Here is a 22,571-nt window from a genome sequence, read left to right on the forward strand (position 1 = left end):
TTCCTCTTTTTCAGTGGTGACCCAAGGCGATATTAATATTGACTTGGGGAAAGTGACGTGGGCATCGAGGAACTTTCCGTACTCTTTTCAGTAGGTCCCACAGGATATATTACATCCACCTCAACTAACATCAACTCAGGCAAATGAGGCCTCACTTTAACATCTCATCTGAAGGACAGCACAGTCAGTAGTATAGCACCCCCCTTGTGCTGCACTGCAACATCCGTATTGGAAAATTAATCCAGCTGTATGATGTAGTAGTAGAAACCACAGCCTTCTGCACCAAAGAGAGTATGCTACCTATTGAGTTACTGAATTATTGGCGAAAATGTATATTTTTTATGTTTTGTTGACCTGTTTAGTCTGACTATGCCAGTGACCTTCTTGTCAGGGGAGATCTGAGGTGATATTCATACTGATTAGGAGAAATTTGGCCAGGGCATTAGGGAAATCCTGTACTGTTTTTAAGTGCCGTGGGATCTTTTACAGCAACATGCCCTACTCCCATCTTGGACAGACAGATGCGAGCACGGTCTTAACATCTTGTATAAAGGACAGTGCACTCAGACATGCAACACCCCCCCCCCAACGCTTAATGTTTAATTGCAGTGTCATTAGTCGCAAGTGAACCTGCTTGTGATAAGACTAGACCCCAGTCTTCTGATTTTCTAGTATTGAAAGGCCAGTGTACTATCTGTTGAGCCACTAAGGCTGAAAAAATAAATAGGAAGGTGGGGAACTAAATTAAGTAAATAATCACACAAAGGCAATTCATAAAAACATTTTACAAGATGGGTTCGTCATATAAATTTATGAATTTAAGTGAAGTTATAAGTTTACTTAATTGCTGAGCTTTTTCAGAAGCTCTTTTTGTAGAATGCTGTGTGTTGTTGAGTTTTGCTTTTTGCATTTAAAAGCTTGTATCTCCAGAATGTTTCAGAATGCATTCTTGAAATTTTCAGGAATGTTGTTGGCATAATTGTCTAAAAATCACCATGGATAATGGCTCCACCATGGCTGCTCCCCTTAATGATAAAGGAGCAGTTCTATCTTGAATTAAAAGAAAAGTCATTTTTTAATCAAAACATACAGAGTGAAAGTTCACTTTTATAGTAAAAGAAGCATCTAATTTTTAAGTCTGAAATCAAACCAACATTTTATATTTGTTTTTGATGGCGTTTACTAAGTTTACTCTGAAAGCAAGTGAAAGTTGTACACTTTTTTTTCAGCTGTTTTTAATTGTAACAGTTTACAAAGGACAAGCTGGCCTAAATTCAATGATAAATGACCACACACCACTGATAAGATTCAAATACATGTCAGTTTGTCAGCTTGAAAAAAAGGCATAATATATTTTTTTGTGTGCGAAATAAATGATAAAACCAGAGTACTACCTAGATGGCTGTATAATATTGTTTGTGGTACATAGCAGTAGAGGGCCATTTTTCTCTGTGTATAAGGTATTCTAGCAAATTGCTCAGAGTAATGTAGTCTTGATTGTCTGCTACAAATGACACTGTTTTTATCTTCTTGTAATACATTTCACTCACAAGTCTAAAGTTGGAGCTGTATTCAGGAGAGATATAGAATTTTCGTGTTTCACACAATGTGTTTTAGACTTTTATTGTAATCTATGCACTGAGCAGTTTAGCAGAGCACTGAAAGTGAAAACAGAATATAATGCAAGATGTCGGAATGGCTTTAAATGTCTAAAAACAAAAGTGCCTTAGGCATGACTTTGAAATGCATGCTATCTCTCTCTGTCTCTCTCTATCTCTGTCTTGCTCTCTGTATCTCTCTCCCACTCTCTCTTTTCTTGTTTGAAATGTCATTATGAAATTTTCGGGTAATAAAATTCTAGTCAGCTACAAAACACTCATAAGACTGCTCATTCCATCAGAATAGTCCTCATTGGAGCCTTCTTCAAAAGCATTTACTCCAGATCTGTTCTAGCGGTGGCCACCTGGTCATCCGTTCACACCTTTCGTATACATTACAGAGTGAATGCCTTTTCCATATCTAGAACTTCATTTACTAGATCTGTCCTTCTCAGACTGGTAGACTACTCCCCTGCTTCCGTCCCATTGACCTTTAATCTCTAGCCCTAGAAATCACACGTAAACATTGTAATACTGCAGCCGTGATCCAAGGAAGGACATAGTACAGTTGTGTAAGAACGTATTGTAATTGTAGATGTTCTGATAATCACTGCAGTATTGTATCCTTCTGTCCACCCTCCCTTTGCTGTATTATTCTCTGTCTTTGGTTGTCTGTGGTGTGAGGGGGGGGGTCTTTTTTTCCCTTTTCATGGCTGGACTACAACTTTATTTGTATTCTGGCTGTCTTAAGGGCTCCTAGCTCTTGATTGTCTGAGTATCTTACACCTGTATGTCTGCTTATGTACCCCTATGCTCACAGGCTGAGTTGGTACAGCAGACTTGTAGCGAGTCAGGAAGGTTTTGGTATGCTGGCTGGATATCAGATTACCTTGGTCAGGGTAAACCATTTAGTAAGGGAATAATACATCAGTGACCAGTAGAACATCTGCTGTGATGGTTATTTATTTTTTTATTTTTTAAACACAACTGTTCTTTCACAGTAATGTATTTCAGCCCATGTGTTTAGGAAGTGTGATTTTTTTTTTCCTTACATTCCCACCAACCCGCAGTAATGATTGCTTTAATGTGGTCAGTCTGTCATTTGCTTTTCTCCAACTACACCCCCAAACAAGTAGACACTTCTGGTGATGGCCTTTGTCGGATGATTACTAAAAGTGGTGAAAGAAAAAAACAGCCATAGTAATATATTTCATGTTGCTGCTACAGGCACATCCACCTTCCCAATGATTGCAGTAGAAATTAAAACAGAAAATGCATCTGTATTCTTCTGTAGGCAGACACTACTGTTACCACTGCCCAGAAATCTGTCTGCTAAAAATATTAATGGAAAGAAACCTACCTAAAAGAAGAAACTGCCTCAGAAGATCCGTGCATTTGTTGCTTCTGGTAGTCTTTAGACACAAGACCATAGTTCTCAGTCTTCCATCTCCAAAATGTGCAATACTGCTACTCATAATTTGGAAGAAATTGGTAAAATGTGGAACTTTTACAAACAGTCTCAACTAAGAGGCTCATAGAATAGTTAAATTGTTTTATTTTATACTTATTAAATTTTATTTTGTTGAATTGTTGTGATTTGGTATTATGTACTATGGATACTGGCCAAAAGGAAAATAACAGTGAATGTGAGACAAACCTTTTCACTGTGGAATAATGTGGATCACAAAACTGACTGAAAACGAGGAATGTTTCTTGTAATGTGATGCAAACGAGAGGTATGCATGTGATTAGACATTGCTGGTAAGCACTACAATCATTTGCTAAGAGTGTATAGTAATAGGGCCTGTGTTGGCTTCCCATGTCCTGTTACTGTGTTTGCAGGATAGTAGTGAGAAGTTATGTTATAATAAATAAACACTTCATAGTTAATTTTCCAGTTGATTTTAGTGGGAAGCTGCTGGGTAATTGTTTGGCAAGGATAGTTACTGTACCTGCATAAATATACTTTTGTAAGATTTTTTCAGTTATATGAGGAGCACATTATGAATGCTGACACACTGATTTCATGCATGTGGTGCAGATGAAACTGTCTTCACATTCATTGTGGACATTATGCTTATGTACTGTTACAGTTAATCTTCAGAATTTAAGACTGACACAATTTATGTGGTTAGTATGCTGCTGAGAAAATTGGAGAACGTCTCAAAATAAAAATACTGGAAGTGAGTTTGCTCTAGATAACATTTTGTGGGACAAGTTGACATTGAGTAAAATGAAAAATGTTGCATACAATTGGGTGAGTTAGTTGTGATTTAGTGAACTTCCATAGATTAGAAGGCATTGTGAAAAAATCATTAAAAGATTGAAAATGGGCTGCATAGCTAAGTAGTTAGAATGCAGTGAGAAAGACTGCATCAAGAAAGAAAAAAGGTATTCAAGTCAGAGACTGAAGTTCGGCAGGGTTAAAGTCCTTAGGGATACAGTTCAAAGATATTGGGAAACAAATTATGTACTTTATCAGGGGTAACCAGAAGTGTGAGTGCACTTAGGATAAGCTTCTAATTCATTAAAGAGAAGGGAATGTATTGGGGATAGTTGATTCGTTTTTCGCAGTCAGACTAAAGATGGAAGATGAAGCATCAACGTCTTAGTATAACATCAGAAAATGGTCAAGTGATATGTTCACATTGTCTGTTACATTGTTCAAACTAGAAGAAATTGTAAGATCAGGCTTTAGGTAGTGCCTGAGGAGCATTAAACCTAGAAGTTGTGTGAACTCCTTTACAGAACATTGTAACAGAGATCCAGGTGCTGTAGAGTGCCAATACTAAAGACAGTACCAGGGGAAGGTAGTGATAGGAACAAACTTTAAATTGTTGGCATTAATAACATTAAATGCCTACTTATTGTTCAGTTTAAATTGACAGGATTATCTGCAAATAGTAGAGTTACATACAGTATAGTATACAAGTTCTACTGTGGTTTGTGAATATGATGGGATTCAGCTCTGGAAGTTTAATGTGGTGATGTTGTCTGCAGATACTAGAGTTATATAAGTAGACTGTAAAAGCTGTGCTGTATTTTGTGTGTATGGTACATTTATGGTGGGTTTCATATTAGTTTGCAGTACAGTGGTCAGGTTTCAGACTCTGTTCTACACAAGTCAGTTGTAAACATTTAACCTGAGGCTTATTAGTGGTGTCTTTATCCCTGTGCTAAGTTCCCACTTATTTTCTATGTGGGCAAAGTAAGATTTTTAAACACTGTATTTCCTTTGGAATTCTTTTAGACAGAAATATTACTAAAATGTGAGCAGAGCAGCTGCTATTTTTTAATGTGTTGACATGATGGTTTATAACCAAGCTGTTCTTGAAATTAATAGACGTTATGTAACTGTCTTGATAAGAAGTTGTATAGGATGTGTACCAACACCTCCTGAAGTGAGTTAGCTCTTTTATTAGAATATAGTAGGAGAGGTAAACAGTATCAGTACTCTCAAGTTTAACTCTTTTCATTTAATTTTATTGCAGTAGTGCCTCAACCTCAACCTCTTCCTGTTGGCAAAGTGGGCAGGCCTAAAAAGGCTTTGACAGCTGTGTTCAGGATGCCACCAGAGCTTGATTTGTCACTGTTGCTGGAATTTATTGGGTGAGTTCCATGCCTTTTGCCAAGTTTGTTTGAACATGGAAAAGAAAATTAATTTCATTAATTTTTTGATACTTGCTTTATTCTTTTCAAGGCTGCAGGGGGGAGGCAGGATTTAATAGCCTATTCCAGCACTTAGGATGCATGCATTATTTGAATGTTGCTTTGTTCAGAAAAAGAATAGTCAACTTTTAATAGTTACTATTATTTTAGTCAGTAGTTGCAGCTGTGTTACTTTTGAGATTGCAGAACTTTGGGGTTAAATAAATTTTATAGTTACCCCAGTGTTCAGTGGTCTCTGAGTTACTATATTCAGAAAACAAAGGATGTGTTTTGGGGGTCAGGAGTGCTTGCTTCCTGTAGAATGCTTTCATATGTTTGTAAAAGTTAACATCAGGAAATCTCAACTTTATTTTTCTGTTGTTGTATAAGCCATCATAGCAATATTGAGTAGTTACTGTGAATCTCCGGTATTCTGTGGGCATAGGCTAGTGAACCAGCCCTAGGTGGGACATCTCCCATCACAAGCCACATGACCATGGGCCTGCACACCTACTGGCAGTTCCAAGGCTTGCCATTTCACATGTTACTGGTATGTGGAAAGAAGCTAGAGACCACAATTAAAATTAATATAGATATAGAGGGAAGGGACTTGCAAACTCCAGCCCGAAAGCATCCTATTTGGGAACCAGATTGGAGAATCTGATGTCACCCCACCCCACTTGTAAGTAGTTCAGTAACATAAATGGACATCAGATGTGCTTCTGTTTTTCACAGCCCCCAAAAATGTGATTGCCTTTTACAGAGGTGTGTGTGTGTGTGTGTGTGTGTGTGTGTGTGTGTGTGTGTGTGTGTGTGTAGTGCTGGCTAAACTTCTATCAGTGTGAATAGCCTGTATTTAATTTGAAAGTTAACTTTCTTCTGAAAAACTTCAAAATCTTTCTTTGTTCACACAGTTTTCTTTTATTTCTGCCATTATGAAGCCATTTTGAAGATTTTGACCGTTTTAAAATATAAAAGAGTGAGAACTTGTTACTTTAAAAATAAGTATATGGTATAGTTTGGACATGTAACATTTCACTGTCATTATTTCTGCTTTGTCATGCTCAAGCAAGTTTTCTTTAACTTTAGGTTTTGGAAACAGATGGAAATCTATGCTTTGTAATTGAATTTATTTTAATCGTATGCTGTTTATAATGTCTTAACTAGGGAGGCTTATTTTTATTATTTAAATTATTTTAGCTTTAAATTGAAGTCTTATATGTACCATAATTGATCACGTGAATATTCACCATCATGCATTTTTGAAATTAGAACCATAAAAAAGTTTTGTAATCATTTGTTAAACAGTTTCTACCGTTTCAAAACCAAAATAAAAAAAGTTTTGCAGCTATAATGAGGTTATAGTTTAGCATCCGTTGTGACCTTCACACATGTGCATATACACGTGCACAAACTGCATTCCAGGACTAGTCTAATCCATGCTGTTAATTAGAAAATCAGCTCTGGTAAGCTGCTGTATTGGGATAGTTGTTCTTTGTATGGTACCTCTCAGAGTAACAAGTGGTCATAAGCCATCTGTGTGGCGCAGAGGGTTAAAGTTCTGTCTGCAGCCCAGGTGGCCTATAACTGATTAGTGGCCTGGGTACTGAAAGAGCTGGCAGAAGAGGTTAAGAGTATGCGAAAGTCTGGGAGGTTGGCATTGTGATTAACGTGTTCACCTTATAGGCACTAGGTGCAGGGTTTGATTCTCACGTAGGGTAATTGGCTGGGCTTGGATGATTCTCAAGGACACTTAGCCTAGTACTAATTTGTACTGCACTGTTTATTGCCTGCCACCTACTTTTATACTGTATTTATTTACTGTGTACTGCAATTGCCTGCTACACTGTGCCTGTAAAATCTAATTTTATTGGTGTTTTCACAAGCTTTTTGGTTGTTTCCACTGTAAGTATTTACTGGTATTTTTTCAGTGTTAAAAGCTATCTGTTTTGCCTGCTCCGGTTTGCCCGCCAAGTAGTACTTAATTAGCTGACTTGTTAACTGTTTAAATCATTCTTTAGAGACTCCTGGCTGATTTTCTGCTGTTCTCAATGTTTAAGTGTCTCACTGCTGTTTTTCTGGTGTGTTAAGCATTCTCTAGTGTTTTCCGCTGAAACTAGGGTAGCTAGTAGCTGTAGCATAGTCCAGATCCAGGCCTGCTGCTTCTGGAACTGTTTGTAATGGTGTGTTTGTTCTGAGCATGTTTTTCAGGCCATCTTGGATTGGAAGGGGGTCTATCTGCACTTTTGTGAGAGAATTGTGTTGAGTGGGACCTGACTAGTAAAGAGAAGGCTAGTCAGGGGTTTGTAATAAGCATTCTCATTGGCCCTTTTGAATATTATTTTTTTTTCATGTTTTAGCTTCTGGTATTTAGGCCCTGCATCTGAGCAGGTTTCTTCTTGTTTGCGCATTGTGCAGCACTGCACACTGCCGCAGTTGTGCGCCAAAGCCAGACAGTTAAATTCAGAACATTTTGCCTTAAAACCCAGGCAGAAATATCCAGTACCTAGCTGGACTGTATGAAGAGAGACATGGTTGGACGTCGGTTGAACTGTCTGTGTCTAGCCTTGAGCAGCATACTACCCTCACCTAGAATGATGCAACAGTGTAAACAAAAAATGATTGATTTCAATTCCAAGGGGATCCAGTTCCTGTCTGCCTGGGAAGCCATGGTCGACAGACCTCACTGCTTTGCCAGATATGGTTTGCACCTGGCAACCCTAGGCTTTTGGCTGCTGGCAAAGGCTCTTGCCTCCCCCATAGTGCCTTTTTTAGCCAAATAAAATTGCCGACATGAAATTAACCAAATCAGAACAAAGTAAGGGTCATGCTGCTAAATGCTAGGAGCTTAAACCATAAACTGCACTTCCTGGAAGCAGTTCTATCACTAGAAGATATAGATGTCTGTGCAGTCACGTCACAGAAACCTGGTTTAAGACCTCAGAGTACCCTGACCCTGCAAGGTTACAATGCCTTCCACACCTTTAGACTGTAAAATGAACGTGTGAAAAGCAAAGGAGGTGGTGTTTAAATCTATATTAGAGATAAATTCACTTCCTGTCTGGTTAGACTGGACAACTCCATGGAGTTACTCTAGGTCCAGGTTAAGGTGGGTAAAACCCCCATTCAAGTCCTAGCCAGATGTCCTTCATGGATGCATCTGCAGTCATAACAACTGGGTTGTCCTGTCGTCAGGCAGCCCTTCAGTCGGCCGGATTCCAAAGTCCGGGTCCGGCTTCGGCTGATGTCGCACTTCACCCGACGTCATCTCTGTTGGTCTTCGGGTATAAAAGCATCAGCCGACGCCATTTTCCTCAGTCTTTCTTGCCGCGTGGCGCCCGAAGCAGAAGCTGTTCGCAAGTGCCGGTCGGTCGGATCCAGAGATTACTTCTACCGAATACTACTTCGAAGACTTCTAAAGCTAAGTACCCGTTGGGGACTCTTTCTTGCCTCAGCCGATGTCAGAAAAAGTTAATAATTGTTTAACCTGTGGGAAACAAATACCTCATAAAGATTTCCACTCTTATTGTCTGCCTTCTTTAGGCCCAGCCCACGACGTAGCAGCCTGTTCGGCCTGTGCTTCTTTCAACCGACGAGCGCTAGGCGTCGGTCGGAGTTTGCTGAACAGTTTTTCGGTTCTGATTTTGCGTACATTATGCCGTCGGATCCTCCGACTACCCAATCTGCCAAAACGCAAAGATAAAGACCGACACTCGCGGTCCGCGGTTTCGGCGAAACCATGGTTAAGCAAACCGCGAGTGTGTCCGTTTGCGGCGAAACCGAGAAAACTGATCAAAGTACAGCTGAAACTATCTCTACAACTGAGGCCCCTGCTACCACTCTTGAATCGGCCTCAGAAATTTTATCCACTACGGTGGTTGCCACTGACTTATCAGACACCATTCCCTTGGATGTCTCTACCCCAGCACGTGGTGCTGCTAGGCCTCCAGCAGCCATGTCCATTAAGGCCTTCGCCAGGGCTAAAGCAGCCAAGACTACTAAAACAGTGCCTGTTAAACCCCTACAACCAGGCCCTCCTCTAGTTCTCAAATGCTTACTCTGGCAGAAGATTTAATTTCATTAATTAGAGGATCTCAATCTCACCCAGACAGGGCCTCTCAGCCCCCAGAGAAGAGACCTAGGGCAGAGCCCCCTGAGCCAGTGTCATCTGATGATTCTGCCGATGAATCAGACATAACTGACCAGCCAGAGGCTCCTTTCTCCAATTTTGAAGACTCGGATGCTGAAGAATCCATTCCAGCTGCTTCCCCACCAGAAGAATTCTCCTTTGGGGAAACCTTACATGCCATGCGAGAGCAGTTCCAATGGCAGCAACAGGATTTCTCAGACTCCAGAAAAAGACTTAGGACCTTTCTGCACCTTCCACAACACAGGCCCTTAGCTATACCTCCTGTTCTCTCTGTGGTGGATGATGCTTTCAATGATGTCTGCTCCACCGCAGATTCTTTACGACCAGCCCCTGCCAAACCAGACAGATTTTACAGGGTGCCAGATACTCATCACCACCTTTACAAGGCCCCACTTGCAGACCCGAAACTATATCCCAGGGTCCCAAGGCAGTAGCAGCGACCATAGCTAAAACCCTATTCCTTCTGAAAGGGAAGCAAGGTCATTAGACAGATGGGGCAAAAGGTCTACACTTCAGCTACTCTCTCAGCTAGAGCTTTAAACTGTCAGTTTCACATGATACAATACCAAGAGTTTATGCTTGATCAGTTAACTAAAAAGCTAAACACTGATGAATCTCTTGATAAGAAATATGTATTAGAAATGGTAAATAACATACAACAGGTTAGTAACCATTCCTTAAAATGTGGCTATGATGCACTGGAGGCTTCATTTAGATCAGCCATGACTGGCACAGTGATAAGAAGGCATGCATGGCTAAAGGAGCAAGCTTTACCGGATCATGTTAAAGCAAAGTTACTAGATGCTCCTATGGATAAGACTAGTTTGTTTGGTACACCTGCCCAGCAGGTTATGAAGAAAATGGAAGAAAAGGCAAAATCTGTTCAAACGGTTAAAGATTTCTTGCAGGTTCAACCCCCAAGGTTTAGCAGGAACTGGCCTGCCAAAAATTGGTCCTTTCCTGACTCCACAAGATCTCAAAGGGGCAGGAATAGACGTTCCAGAGGCAGAAACCAATCCAGAGGAGGTGGCTACAGAGGACGACAGTGGCAAGGTAACAACAGAGGCACAGACACAACCACTGCCACTACATCAACACAACCACAGTGACTTAATCCTAAATCTGCCTACCAGGGAACAAATAGCAGCTCCTCTAGGCGGAAAGTTAACCTTATTTTCAAAGAACTGGCACTATATAACAAAAGACAAGTGGATTTTACAAACCATAGATCAAGGTTACCGGTTCCACTTCCACACTTTACCAGTCAAAAGAGGAATGCCAAATCTACCTCCAAATCAAAAAACAGAGGCTCTACATCAGATAATGCAGTTAGCAAACATGAGAGCTGTGGAAAGAGTGCCAACAGCAGAGCAAGGAAAGGGGTTCTACTCCAGACTATTCCTAGTTCCAAGAAAGGAAAAAAGTTGGAGACCAATTCTCGACCTGTCCGCCTTAAATACATACATCATTGTCCCAAAATTCAAAATGCTGACCGTACAGCAACTTCTTCCCATGCTGGGCAAGGAGTGTTGGCTGGTAACTCTAGATCTCAAGGAGGCATACCTGCACGTCCCCATTCGACCAATCTGCAGAAGATACCTCAGATTTCTTGCAGGATCAGAGCACTATCAATTATCAGCATTGCCCTTTGGCTTATCTACTGCGCCCAGAGTATTCACAAAATGCCTGGCATCAGTAATCGCCCATTGCAGACTACAGGGAATTCAAATTTACCCATACCTGGACGACTGCCTGCTACAAGGGGACAACAAAAGCAAGCTGACAACAGATTTACAAAGGGTCATTTACTTGCTACAAGCACTGGGATACACAGTCAATTTACAAAAGTCAAGGCTGATACCATCCCAAACAAGGACATTCTTGGGCGGATTTGGACACAGTAAAACAAATGGCATTCCTAACTACAGAAAAACAAAAAGAACTCCCTCTTTACTTCTTGGCACTAACAAAGCTGAACAAGTTAACAGCAAGAAAAGTACTGCAGGCCTTGGGCTTCATGGCATCATGCATAATCTTGGTCCCACTTGCCAGACTACATATGAGAAAACTACAGTGGTACCTAAAGAATTTATGGTCCCAACACAGACACAGCCTAGAAACAGAAATCCCACTAATTCCATGCTTAAAACAGGAGTTCCTATGGTGGGCTCAGGCATGCCAGTCAAACCCAGGCCTACCCTTTCGCAGATGTCAAGCAAGCCAGACCATCACAACAGACGCTTCAGACCTAGGATGGGGGGCCCACATGCTGGACAAATGCGTGCAAGGATTGTGGACACAGGATCAACTTCACCTGCACATCAACCTAAAAGAAATGCTGGCAGTAAAACTGGCAATCCAAAAGTTCAGACCATTTCTCAAAGAGGGCCAGTTGATGATAAGGACAGACAACACCACAGTCATGTGGTACATCAACAAACAGGGAGGCACTCATTCTTACCCCCTATGCAGAATGACTTTGGAGCTGTGGACCCTGGCACTCAGCTACAACATCCAGTTACAGGCAATATTTGTACCGGGAAAAGAAAATACTCTAGCAGACATATTAAGCAGAACCACATCGGATGCCCACGAATGGAAACTGCACCCGGACATCTTCAAGACCATCTCAAAGAAATGGGGAATGCCTCAGATAGATCTATTCGCATCACCTCTCAATCACCAGCTCAAAAAATTCTGCACAAGGACATTCCACCCACTAGCATGGAAAGTGGATTCGCTCTCCTTCAGCTGGAAAGGCCTAACAGCATATGCATTCCCACCTCTTCCCTTGATACACAAAGTATTACTAAAAATCAAGGAAGAACGTCCAAGGATAATCCTGATAGCTCCAAACTGGCCAAGACAACATTGGTACCCACTGCTGAGGAGCATGTCTCGGAACAATATGTGGCCAATACCCCTGATGCCTTTGATGTTAACTCAGAACAACTACAGCATCATACATCCAAACCTAAAAACTTTGCAACTGACTGCCTGGAACATCACATAGCAGCAGCTAATCCAGAACTTTCCCAAAGAGTTAAAGACATTATTCTTGAAGCACGCAGACCTTCAACAAGAAGGAACTATGCTGGAAAATGGAAAAGGTTTGTCATTTGGAGTACTGAAAGAGGAAAAGATGTGTCAAACATAGATATGCCTAACATTCTGGAGTATCTGACCGAACTTCTTCATTCAGGCCTGTCCTACTCCTCCATCAAGATACATGCATCAGCTATTTCAGCAGAATACAGCTTTGATCCACCTGTTTTTTCGCACCCTTTGCTCAGGCAGTTCCTCAGAGGAATCAAGAATGTAAAACCTCCAAGGAAACCACCTTTACCAGCTTGGGACTTAAACTTTGTGCTAGAAAAGTTGACACTATCACCCTTTGAACCAGCAGCAACAGCAGACCTACAACACCTGTCATGGAAAACTGCTTTCCTACTGGCAATTACTTCAGCAAGGAGGGTTTCAGAACTACAGGCCTTAATGGCAGTGCAACCCTTCCTAATCTTCCACCAAGATAGAGTGTCCATGAGGACTAATCCTACATTTATGCCTAAGGTGGTATCCAGAGTGTCTTTAAACCAGGCAATCCACCTACCTACCTTCTTTCCCAACCCACAAAACAGAGGGGAAAGAATACTGCATACCTTGGATGTACATAGACAGCTACGCTACTACTTGGACAGAACAAAAAATAGCAGAAAGACTGACCAACTTTGTGTAGCCTATGCAACAGGAAGGGAAGGAAAAGCTATTTCCAAACAGACAATCTCCAAATGGATAGGAAATTGCATACGATTCTGTTACTCCTTCCATGGAAAACCAATTCCACAGAACATAAGACCTCATTCTACAAGGGTAACAGCCACTACCACAGCCTTCTTACGAGGAGTGGCAACCAAAGACATTATTGAGGCGGCTACTTGGACCTCCGTGCATACATTTGCCAAGCATTATAATTTGCCTCTATATTCCAGATCCCGAGCAGGGTTTGCCACTGCTGTACTGCAAGGGATCCTAAACACACCATAATCTAGTTTTATCCTCCTGCCCTAGTTGGCTATGGTATTCTACCCAGTTGTTATGACTGCAGATGCATCCATGAAGGACATAGTACAGTTTTGTACCTACCATAAATGTAGATGTCCGAACTGGATAGCATCTGCAGTCAGGATTACCCTCCCTCCTTCCCTACTGTGGTACTCCTAGGGTGTTTTACCCTCCTAATAGCTAGCTGGTGGGCCCGAGTCTTTTATGGTGTATTTGTTTGTATATATGTACATACATGCTTATTTTTGTGTTTACCTCTATCTTTTTGGAAACATTGGCATCTATCCAAATTTTAGCCTCCAAGAGGGCTACTGGCATCTGGGGCAAGAAACACTGAGGAAAATGGCGTCGGCTGATGCTTTTATACCCGAAGACCAACAGAGATGACGTCGGGTGAAGTGCGACATCAGCCGAAGCCGGACCCGGACTTTGGAATCCGGCCGACTGAAGGGCTGCCTGACGACAGGACAACCCAGTTGTTATGACTGCAGATGCTATCCAGTTCGGACATCTACATTTATGGTAGGTACAAAACTGTACTTTATAGATCCCCCTCCATGGTTCATGACACACATGAAGCCTACTTTACCAAACTGAAGACTATCTAAATTTTATCGAACACACTGGCTATGGGGGATTTCAATTATCCCACCATAAACTGGGAAACCTACTCTAGCCCAAACTCACTAGCACAAAACTTCCTTGACTTTGTGAATTCAAATGCCCTGGAGTAAATTGTCCATACGACAAGAGGAACAAACATTCTAGATCTGGTCCTCACCAGCATGTCAAACAGGTGCACTGCTGCAACTGTTGGACCTTCATTAGTTAAAACTGACCGCAAATCAGTCACCTTCAAAGTGACACTAACACCAGAACTCACAAAGGGTGAAATCAGACTAAAAAAAATCACCAGAGCAAACTGTACCCTCCTAGGTGAAGGTATACATGCATTCCAAGCCCCACCCCAAGCTGAAAGTGCTTAATTACACCAAAGCTTACACTAATGCCGTGTACAGTCACTTGCATAAGTGTATAAACTTGGCTGTACTAGATAGAATAAAAAGCAAGAGCCCCAAGTAAAATCAAGCTGCCATGGTTGACTTCCAGCATCAACAAACTGTGCATTAACTGCAAAATGTTGCTGTCCAAGAAAATGAAGACAAGGACCCAATAATGGAAAAGCACCCTCCTCAGCCTTAACAGGCAAATAAGACAACTTGTCAAATCCTCCAAGAGCTCCTTTGAGAGACACCCAACAATTACTGCCAAGGATAACCGTAATGCCTTTTACAGCTATGTACGTAACCTCAAGGGTAAGACCCACGCATGTGCAGAACTGGTGGTCAACAGTATCACACACACACACTGACCCCACAGAGATAGCAAACCTACTAGCGGATAGGTTTGGCAAAAATTTCACTCCCTTATCCCCTTCTAAAGTGCAATAAACCCTCCCCTTATCTCTCCCCCCCCCACCTTACATATCTGAAGAACAGGTCGTAAATAGCCCTATCCAAAGCAAATAATGTGGTCTCTGTGGGACCAGATGACATTCCACGCTGTTTTCTAAGCAGGCTAAAACATGAACTGGGATCACCATTAAGTACCCTTTTCAGTCATAGTCAGCCTAACCCCAGGCTTTATTCCTGTGGAATGGAATACAGCTACAGTTATTCCCTTCCACAAAGGTGACCAAGCAATAGACCTGGGGTATAGCAGACTCATAAGCCTGACCAGCCTTATCTGTAAAGGCATGGAACATATTATTATGGACCTCATAAATAAGGACATAGGTGACCTCCAAACCCTGGATCCTACCCAGTTTGGCTTCAAGAAGGGCAGATCCTGCCTAAGTCTGGTGGATTTCTTTGAAAGTGTGACCAGGGCCATTGATGAGGACAAATCTGTATACCTCGACTTGGCAAAGGCTGTCGACACAATCCCATATTTAGGCATTACCAACAAACTTGGCAAACTGAATGTAAACCCCTTCATTGTAAGATGGGTTGCCAACTGGCTCACAAACCGGATGCACACTGTCAAAGTGGGTGACTCCACATCAACCAGCAGACCTGTTACGACTGGGGTGCCACAGGGGTCAGTGCTGGGCCCCCTGCTGTTTGGTGTATGCTTCTCAAAAGTTCAGGTCAAACTAAAGGGTTGTGGCTGACCAGGTTTGCAGATGACTGCAAACTAGGTGTAATCATTGAATCCCCAAATTATGTCAGTATACTCCAGGAGGGTCTCACACAGACCAACGACTGGTGTTTTAGTCACTGTCTCAAACTGAATGCAAAGAAATGCATCATAATTCCCTTCAGCACAGACAATCTCTCTTCACACTATCAAATCAGCAACAGTATCCTAAGTACCCATGAAGTGGTAAGGGACCTGGGATCACAGGTTAATCGTGACCTTAACTTCGACCACCATGTGTATACTGTTGGAAGGAAAGCTTTCCACGTAACTCACTTGATTAGTAAAGGTATTGCCTCAAGAGCAAAAGAAGTTGTAGCTCCTCCCCTATACTCGGCACCTATCAGGCATGTAATTGAGTACAATGCCCTATTCGGTATGTACCGTACTAAGCACCTGCAGCAATTAGACCTCAGAGGTTTCTAATAAAGAAGATCCAGGGCCTCCAGCATGCACCTTTACACATAACAACTAAAGTCTCTGTCACTATACTCCGTATCATCTAGACTTGTTAGGGAAGACTTGTGCCTGGCTTACAGAGCAACCCAAGACCCAAACCTAATGAACTTACTGCATTCTGTAAATCAAATGGGTCTAGGGCAACCCATTGCAGGGATTTACGTATGGCCTGTGACTTAAATAAGACATGCTGGGGGGACAGATTTATCTCCCAGCAACTGCCATGTCTTTGAAACAGGCTTACCAATTCATGTGAAACAATGCACCTCAATGACACTGTTCAAGAGGACTCTAGACGAGTCAATGGGGCACTGTTAATTCTTACCAGGGATAGTGCCCACAGCCCTCCTGGACATGGGCAGTCATTACCAAATACAATCTTGGGTATTGACTAGTACTTAAATGGTATTACATTGGGTTGGAATGGCTAGGCTTAAAATGACCTGTGGGTCAATAGCCTAGTAATCTCCTATGATCTCATCTTGAGGTTTCAGTCCAGTCCTAGGTAGTGCTGACATTTGCTGGATAAGTGTGTAGTAGACAGTATATGTTCAAGGGGCATGCACTTGGCTTTACCAAGCTGTGAACATAGTAGCTTTTATTAAGCATTTGTGGTAAGACACCGTCTTTTGGAAAGCTTAGCAAGACCCTCTGTTTAGTAGCCATGTGCCATCCACCAGTGGAATGGTTATAATTAAGTAATTAAAGCACCATGCATGAAAAAGGTTGGCTGTGCTCCTTAACTCTTTCCCTTTTCTCAAGCGTTCTAAGTCACTAGAGGAATGGGTGATAATTTTATAAATTACAAAACAGTGATTGGTGTTGCAGAATGTTACTTTGTCAAAACTATAGCAAGTTGAATATGTTGAAGGTTCAAGCCCTTTGTATTGAAATGCTAAGTATTGATGTGAAGTTGTTCAATCTTGCCGTTTGTTCTTACACGTGGGTATGGAGCCGATCCATTGGCACCGAGCCGGCCGCTTTACAAGCTCAAGATCTCTGAGTAGCTTGAGGCACAATCTCTATCCCGTGATGCTCTCTGACTAACCCCAGATCTAGTTTGCTGCTGCAACAGATCGCAAGATGTTCATCGTGCATACAGCTGCAGTCATAACAGATGAGTTATCCTGCCGTCAGGCGGGTCCTCGGTCGGCCGAATTCCAAAGTCTAGGTCCGGCGTCGGTTATCGTCGCTTCCTCCCTGTAGTCAGTGCGGCAGGGGTATAAAAGAGGCAGCCGACACCATTTTCTCCAGTCTTTCTTGCCGTGCGGTGCCCAAAGCAGAAGCAGTTCGCAAGTGCCGGTCGGCCAGCTCCTGAGATTTACGAAAGTATTTCAGCCGAAGTCTTCTTGAAAGCTAAGTACCCCCTTGGGGAAACTTTTCTTGCCTCAGACCGATGTCAGACAAAGTTAATAATTGTATTTCATGTGGGAAGCAAATACCGCATAAGGATTTCCACTCTTACTGTATACCTTGCTTAGGCCCAGACCACGACGTCTCGGCCTGCCGTTTTTGTGCTAGATTTAACAAACGCACTATTAAGCGTCGGGCGGAGTTCGCCCTTCACTTTTTTGGCAAAAATTTAATTATATTATGTCGTCGGATACTCCGACCTCCAGTTTTGAGCAAAAAACGCAAAGATAAGGACCGGCATACGAGGTCCGCACCACCTACTGGATACCACGCTAAGGCCGACTACCGGTTCTCCAGTACTCAACGAGGCGCCTACGCAGCCCTTGAGTACCGATGACAATGCATTACCGGTGTCTTCAGTACCCGAGGTCGCAGACTTCTCGGCCCCCATTCCTACTACAGATACCGACGCCACTCCTGGCGGGGAAACTCAGAATTTAGACAGGCCTGCCATTTCTCAAGGGGTCTTCAGGCCTTCCTCCTTCTCCATTAAAGCCTTCACTAAATCTAAAACAGCCATGAAAACCAAAAAACAGGTTCCTCAGACACCCACTCAAGGCACCATGCCTAAAAAGCAGATGCTTAAAATGGCTGAGGATTTGATTACTCTTATCAGGGGTTCTCAACCCTCCTCTGACAAAAGGCCTAGATTAGAGGAAGACTACCCTTCCTCAGATCAAGCTTCTATTACCTCAGAACTATCTGAGGACCAGGATTTGGCCTATTCTCCATTTGAAGACTCTGATGCAGAGGAGTCTATTCCCTCGGTCTCCCCCCCTGAGGACTTCTCTTTTGGGGAAACACTGCATACATTGAGGGAACACTTTCACTGGGAAGGCCAAGATTACTCAGATTCCAAGAAAAGGCTCAGGGAATTTCTTCTGCTCCCCCAGCATAGGCCTCTGGCTATCCCTCCTGTTTTAGATATATTGGATGATGTGTACACAGAAGCCAGCCTTAACCCTGATTCTTTGCCTCCAGCTCCTGTTAAACCAGACAGGTATTACCGGGTTCCTGATTCTCACCAGTTCCTATATAAAAGCCATACTGCTGACCCAGAAACAATTTCACAGGGTCCCAAGGGAATTAAGGCCTCTACTGCTAAACACCCATTACCTTCAGAGAGAGATTCCAGATCTTTAGAAAGGTGGGGGAAAAAGGTGTACACCTCGGCCACTTTAACCATAAGGGCATTAAACTGTCAGTTCCATATGTTAAAGTATCAACAGTTTTTGATATCTCAGCTGAAAAGCAAAATGACACAACCAGAACAACCAGATTTAAAAGAGTTGCAGGATTTGTTGCATGGTGCAGAGCAAGTGGGTAAACATACCTTGCAGTGTGGTTTTGATGCTTTAGAGGCCTCATGTAGAGCTGCTGTTACGGGGTCTGTTATACGTAGGCATGCTTGGCTCAAAGAGCAAACCTTACCAGATCATGTCAAAGCTAAATTATTAGATGCACCTCTTCAAAAAGATGTATTGTTTGGTGTTAAAACAGAGGAGGTGCTAAAGAAAATGGAGGAAAAAGCGAAATCAATGCAAACAGTGAAAGATTTCCTGCAGGTACAGCCTCCACGTTTCAGCAGAAACTGGCCTTCAAAAAATTGGTCCTTTCCAGCCATGGACAGACCTCAAAGGGGCAGATACAGGCGTCCAGGGGGTAGAGGGCAACCTCAAGGATCTTTCAGAGCCAGACAGTGGCAAGCACCAACCCCAAGAGGTGGAGAAGATAGATCACAGTCTTTCAGAAAACAGACACGATGACTTCCCCCCTACACCTGCCAAGCAAAGCTTTAATGGCAGCACCTTCGGGCGGAAAACTGACACTATTCTCAAAAAATTGGCATATTGTTACAAAAGACAAATGGATTCTGGACATTATAGACAGAGGCTACAGGTTCCACTTTCGCACGCTTCCAAAAATGAGAGGCATGCCAAACCTGCCACAAAATCAAAGGGCAGAGGCACAAGAACAAATTTCAGCTCTCATGGACATGAAAGCAATTCAAGAGGTACCTGCAAAAGAACAAGGTCAAGGGTTTTATTCCAGACTATTCCTGGTACCAAGGAAAGACAAAGATTGGAGACCGATCTTAGACCTATCCATCCTAAACACATATCTGCAGGTGCCAAAATGCAAGATGCTCACATTACAGCAGCTTCTTCCCATGCTGGGCAAGGAGTCTTGGCTGGTAACATTGGACCTCAAGGAGGCATACCTGCATGTCCCTATCAGACAAGATTGCAGAAGATACCTCAGTTTTCTTACAGGTTCAACCCATTACCATTTCTCTGCATTGCCCTTTGGCTTATCTACTGCGCCCAGAGTGTTTACGAAATGCCTGGCATCAGTAATCGCCTACTGCAGACTACAAGGGATACAGATCTACCCATATCTGGACGACTGCCTAATCCAAGCGGACAGCAAGGACATACTACTGCAGCACCTGGCATTTGTAATAAAACTGTTGAACTTCCTGGGATACACAGTCAACAAAAAGAAGTCAAAACTGATACCCTCTCAACAAATAATTTTCCTGGGTTCTAACTTGGATACAACCACCCAGATGGCCTACCTCACGCCAGACAAGCAAGGGCAACTGTCTCAATACTTCAGAAAAATGGCAACTTACACCAGGCTAACTGCAAGGAAAGTCCTGCAGGCTCTGGGATTCATGGCATCTTGCATCCTACTTATCCCATGTGCAAAGCTGCATATGAGAAAACTTCAATGGTACCTAAAAAACTTATGGTCTCAAGACAGCCACAGCTTGGAAGCAATTATACCACTCATTCCATGCCTTCAAAAGGAATTTATGTGGTGGGCTCAAGCTTGCCAAAGAAACACAGGTCTTCCTTTCTGTGTACCTCAAGTAACTCAAATCATCACAACAGATGCCTCAGACTACGCATGGGGAGCACACATGACAAATCAGTGCATTCAGGGAAAATGGGCACGAAAAGAGAAGCTCATTCACATCAACCAAAAGGAAATGCTAGCCGTGCAAAAGGCTATTATGACCTTCAAAGACCTACTGCATCCAGGCCAGCTATTGATAAGGACAGACAACACCACAGTGATGTGGTACATAAACAAACAGGGGGGAACTCATTCATACCCCCTGTGCAGGCAAGCCATGACCCTATGGAACACAGCCCTGGAATTGAAAATTCAACTACAAGCACAATTTCTGCCAGGGAAGGAAAACACACTGGCAGACAACCTAAGCAGAAATATGACAGATCCACACAAATGGAAGTTGCATCCTCAAATTTTCACAGAGATAACTCAGGCATGGGGACAGCCAGACATAGATCTCTTTGCTACCCACAGAAATTGCCAGTTGAAAAAATTTTGTTCAAGGACCTATCGTCCGCAGGCTTGGAAAGTGGACGCACTTTCCTTCAATTGGGCAACATTGACAGTCTATGCCTTCCTGCCTCTTCCTCTGCTGCCCAAAGTTCTATTAAAAGCCAGAGTAGAGAGGCCGAAAATGATTCTCATTGCCTCAGACTGGCCAAGGCAACACTGGTATCCGCTCCTGAAGAGCCTGACACATTCCCCACCATGGATCCTACCTCTAGTCCCTCTTTTGTTGTCCCAGCACAGCTACAAGACTCTTCACAGCCATCTCAAAACTCTAAATCTAGCAGCATGGAGAATTCCTTGATTTCCCAACAGTTTCTACTCTCCAAGGAGGTGCAGGATGTCATCCTGGAGGCCAGAAGACCTTCTACTAGAAAGGCCTACTCCGCTAAATGGAAACGATTTTGTGTCTGGAATCAAAAGAAGGGACAGAATCCTTGGGTGATAAATATACCTCAAATCTTACAGTACCTAGCTGAGATGTTAAACAATGGACTTTCCTTCTCCTCCATCAAGATCCACGCTTCAGCCATTTCTGCACAATACAACACAGATCTTCCTTTATTCTCTCATCCTCTCTTAAGGCAGTTCCTCAGAGGGGCAAAGAATATAAAACCCCCAAGGAAACTACCAGTCCCTGCTTGGGACCTCAACTTCGTATTGGAAAAGCTGACCCTTCCTCCTTTCGAGCCAGCTTCTACATCAGAGTTACAGTACCTGTCATGGAAAACCGCCTTTCTTCTGGCTATCACCTCAGCTCGCAGGGTTTCGGAGCTACAGGCCCTCATGGCTGTGCAACCATTCATCATTTTCCATCAGGACAGAGTTTCCTTACGAACCAACCCTACCTTTATGCCAAAGGTAGTATCCAGTGTAGCTTTGAATCAGACTATCCACTTACTTACCTTTTATCCTAATCCACAAAACAAAGGGGAAAGACTACTACATTCCTTGGACATTCACAGACAACTTCGTTATTATTTGGACAGGACAAAGCCATTCAGGAAATCTGAGCAACTCTTTGTGTCCTATGCTGCAGGTGCTCAAGGAAAGGCTATTTCCAAACAGACAATTTCAAAACGGATAGCCCACTGCATACGCTTTTGTTACTCTTTTCATGGAAAAACTGTGCCTGCATGCATTAGATCCCACTCCACCAGAGCCACAGCTACCTCTGCAGCCTTCCTCAGGGGGGTCCCTACCAAGGATATTTTGGAAGCAGCCACCTGGAGTTCAGTGCACACTTTCTCCAAGCACTATCACCTCCCACTATACTCTAAATCTAGTGTGGGCTTTGCCACAGCAGTCCTGCAGGGCATCCTAGCCCCTCCTAGTTCCACTTAGTGCCTGCCCCCCTTACTTAGCTTTGGGATTGTACCCATCTGTTATGACTGCAGCTGTATGCACGATGAACATAGTACAGTTTTGTACCTACCATAAATGTAGATGTTCGAGTGCTCATACAGCTGCAGTCCAGGTTTCCCTCCCTCCAACCCCTCTTAGGACAGGCCTTATGACAAACCCTTTTCATATAACCTTTTGGGGTACTCTTTTATGGTGTATTTGCTTGCAACTACTGTTTTCTGATTTATCAACATTGCATTTTTGCATAACATTATGTTTGCCTTCCTTCTGGGGGCACCTGACATCTGAGGCAAGAAAAACTGAAGAAA

General features: G+C 42.8%; 1 protein-coding gene across 2 annotated transcripts in view; it reads left to right on the forward strand.

Annotated features, from left to right (window-relative positions):
• The window catches only part of PCGF6 (polycomb group ring finger 6), a 362,217-nt gene that overhangs the window by 170,395 nt on the left and 169,251 nt on the right, over nt 1-22,571 (forward strand). For both annotated transcript variants that reach the window (XM_044056567.1, XM_044056568.1), the window contains exon 6: nt 5,090-5,207. In XM_044056567.1, the coding sequence (XP_043912502.1) occupies nt 5,090-5,207 (118 nt within the window). The remainder of the gene's footprint in view (nt 1-5,089; nt 5,208-22,571) is intronic.

This window comes from Protopterus annectens, chromosome 14.part0 (genome assembly GCF_019279795.1).
Source record: "Protopterus annectens isolate FY-2018-M chromosome 14.part0, PAN1.0, whole genome shotgun sequence".
Lineage (NCBI taxonomy): Eukaryota > Metazoa > Chordata > Ceratodontiformes > Protopteridae > Protopterus > Protopterus annectens.